General features: G+C 27.1%; 2 protein-coding genes across 2 annotated transcripts; one reads left to right on the forward strand and one right to left on the reverse strand.

Annotated features, from left to right (window-relative positions):
• Positions 1–397: 397 nt before the first annotated feature.
• Positions 398–1096, forward strand: Chro.80068 (hypothetical protein). The annotated part of the gene is made up of 1 exon (XM_660296.1): positions 398–1096. One exon carries the CDS (start codon positions 398–400, stop codon positions 1094–1096), a length of 699 nt encoding a protein of 232 aa, XP_665388.1.
• Positions 1097–1109: 13 nt separating this feature from the next.
• Chro.80069 (TSP1 domain-containing protein TSP12 precursor) lies at positions 1110–3566 on the reverse strand. Its single annotated transcript, XM_660297.1, has 1 exon — positions 1110–3566. The coding sequence occupies one exon, from the start codon at positions 3564–3566 to the stop codon at positions 1110–1112; it is 2457 nt and encodes an 818-aa protein (XP_665389.1).
• Between the last annotated feature and the right edge of the window lie 343 nt (positions 3567–3909).

The raw sequence follows: 3909 nt of genomic DNA on the forward strand, positions 1-3909 counted from the left end.
TATATATATATGTTATAATATATATATTTATATTCTATATATTATTCATTGATGTGTGTATAGATCAAATATAATACAGGTAAATTGAATCGAATCAGATAACAAATTAATTAATAATAAAGGTGTTTGGACAAAGTTCTTTCCCCATTCTTATTACGCTTTTTTTTTTTTCTTTCGACAAAATATCTTTAATATAACTCAAATAATTATTATTACTAACAAAATAAAAATAACATTAATAATTACGATGACTTTTAATTAACTCCTGCCAATTACAATATTCAAAGTCACTTAAGATTAGTCTTACTATTCTTTTAACTTGTTATTAAAGTATTAATATTCACTTTCACCTCACTATAGATTTATTTTCCATATTAATAGGGGATTGTCAATTTCAATGTTACCACCAAGAATTTGGTCAAAAATTATTTCCAGAACCAATGGAAGATCTTTGGATATCTTTAAATACTGTTGTTGTTGTACTTCTAGTACTACTAAAGCATTATATAGATTTATTAGCTTTTGGAGTGGGTTCTTACTTATATTCAATATTTTAATACTATTACTTTGTTTAAGAACATCCAATAAATATCCATTGTTTTTAAAATATTTATTCCCCAAATTATCAGAAGCTTTATCTGTTGAAATTGGTATTATTTATATACTACTTTATATTATTTCAGCTTCCAATATTATTACAGGATTTGTTGGTGCTATAACAACGTATTCTTATAATATTATAGCTCTCAAGATATATATGGTATGCAATTATTTAAACATCATTAAAGATATTATATTCTTTATTGTTATTAATATATTGTTAAATAAATGGCATATAGCTTTCATTCATGTTGTTACTTTTTTCTTTATGTTGTTCCTTATATTTATACTTATTGGGCTTTTAAGTTCTTTTGTAGCAGAAAATCTCTTATATATTCTTGAAGAAGAAAGAGATGAAAGTTCTACTGCTCAAAATACTGAAACTGCATCAGATTCAACAAATAGTAGAATTGCCAAGAATGACGAAAATGGTAATAAAGATCTTGAAGTAGCCAAAGATGATGAAACTAATAATAATTCATCCATACAAAATTAAATATAATTGTAAATTAAGAATGAATTCCAATTTTCTTTAAATACTTATCAGTTCCCATTACATATCTTCTACCATTTGGACATACATTAATACAATCAACATTAGTAATAGATTCATCAACTCTGAATTCAGTTGGAACAGTACATGCACCTCCATTTTTTGGAGATGTAAATTGACGGTAAGCTTCTATAGTAAAAATATTAGTCTTGGAACATTTTATACAATCTTTTGCATTTTTTGGTAACAAATCAACATGACAAGGTTGTGGTAGCAGTACTTTTGTTTGAAGATTACATACCAATTCCTCTGGCTCTTTCAGGGAATTTGAACCGCGTGCAAATAATCTGAATTGCTCATTATTTAATTTTCCGTCTGGTAATACTAAACCTTCAGCATTACCAATTTTCATAGGCATAAATAACCAATTTGGTTTTTCATTTCTAGATTGTTCACTAAATATAGATCTCGTAGTTTGAACAGTACTATCTAAAATAATTAATGCTTCTTTGTAATTTTCTATTTCATGATCTTTTAAATGATGACTTTTTAATTGACAAGTCTTGATAGATCCAAAAGATGCTGCAGTTACCTGACATCTTGTGAAATTACTGTCAATATTATTGTTTTGTTTGTTATTATTATTATTATTATTATTATTATTATTATCATTTTTTGATTCGGGTATGCCTGAATTTTCACTAACATCACCAAATATTATACGATTAAATAACTTTTTAATAATATCAATATAATTACTTTGGTTAACTTTTATAGCCTTTTTAATACTTGTAATAATTTTATTATTGTTTTCAAACTTTGAATTTTTATCTTTTGCTATATTATGTATTAATTCATTATCATTACTCTTTAAAAAAGTGAATCCATCTGGTAATACAAATCTAATTTCATCAGCTTCTTGAAATAAATGGAAAAATACCCAAATATTAGTAGTCTTATTTAACTGCGAATCTTCAAGATATACCATACAATCACCACATGGATTTGTATTACATGGTTTATATTCAACAATAGGCTTCTTATTACTAACACATGGATATTCAAATGAATCCGGATATAACTTCTCACCAATCCATCTTGGTATTCCATTAGCTACTTGTACAATACTTGTAATATTACCAAATCCACCACATGGAAATGGACAAAATCCCCATGGATATTCTGAAGCTATAGTTCTTAAATTTTCTCTCTCAACTCTACATCCAAATTCTTTGTTACAATCCTGTTTCATTTCAAATGGACAATCAGAATATTTAATAACCATACCTAAAGACTTACTCCATCCCATTTGTTTTTCTTCATTCCATGGATATAAAGTTTCACAATCTGGGCCATTACCAGAATTAGTTAATAATGTTTTTCTATACTCAATTCTTTTTCCTTTATTCTTTGAAGCATTACAAGTAACAGTACATGGTATTAATTCTTCCCATGGACCTAATTGGCAACTTACATTACATGGTGTATCACCACATTCTCTTTTCTGATAAGCTCCACCACATAATTCTTCATCTTTACCAGAAAGTAGAGTTCTTCTCCATATTTCAACACCAGAATCACAAGTTGAACTGCATCCAGTTTCTCTTCTCCATGGACTCCATTGGCATTCAGCTTTAAGCAATAAACGCGTATTTTCATGCACTTTAGTTATATAATGACCAGATGAAAAGCGAATTTTTGATAACCACCAGAAATTCTTGGGGTCATTTTGAACTTTTCTTGTTTCAACAGGAGTTCTTACCTTTAATTGAAATCGATAATATCCCGGCGCAGGGAATACAGATTCATCTTGATTTTGAATTACAAAGTAGATTGACCCATTTGCAGATACTGTTGTACATTTGATTGATATTGGAATAGATTTCATTACTTCTGGACTAATTTCTTGCAAATGTTTAACACATGTACATAATTTTTCACTTTTTGGCAATGTATATGATGGTGGAGTAGAAATAATAAAGTAATCAATGGTATGACCTTCAAAAGTTGAAAAAGGTAAGGTAAGAGTTGCAAATATATCTATATCTGAATCAACAAAACGATTATTTTCTTCAATTTGAAAAATTATTGTTTTCTGAAAATCTATTTCATTTTGAGATTTTCTTCCTTTTGTTTGAGTTGAAGTTTCTAGAATTGAATCCTTATTCATACCAACAAGTAAATGATTTAATTCCAAATTGTTAGCAAAAATTTGATCAATATCAGTTTCAATTACTTTATTTGATTGAAGTGAATCAATTTCATCATTTTGTGTTCTATAAGAGTCATTTATTGACTCCAATTTTGATATTCCAGTTACTTCGTTATCTGTTTGTTGCTCATTACTTCCCCTTGATCTAAGTATACTTTCATCCATATTTTGTATACTTACAGGAGGAGAATAATCAGTAGATTCACCAAACAGTCCCCCCACATAATATATAATTAGTATAAATACAAATTTAATTCCCATTTCCTTTCTACATGTATATATTGAAAATTATTTTTACCTTATATAAACTTTAATTATGGTTCACTTATTTCTTAGGCAGATAACTTATACCAATATCTAAAAAATATATTTATTGTAAGCTTAATTAATTGGTTTATTATTATTATTATTATTATATTTTTTTCCTGATTGTTTTAAATAAGTATATTTGAATTTTACTTTTAATGACTTAGCTGTTGGCACTCTAAGTTTTCTTATCTTGTTATAATGATCAATATTTACACTGTTTTATTCAATGATTTTTTTAAACCAGTATTCATATCAAAATTTGTTCTCCATTTTAAGGTCATCCCGTCTAATGTCG

This window comes from Cryptosporidium hominis (assembly GCF_000006425.1).
Source record: "Cryptosporidium hominis TU502 chromosome 8 CHRO018019, whole genome shotgun sequence".
Lineage (NCBI taxonomy): Eukaryota > Apicomplexa > Conoidasida > Eucoccidiorida > Cryptosporidiidae > Cryptosporidium > Cryptosporidium hominis.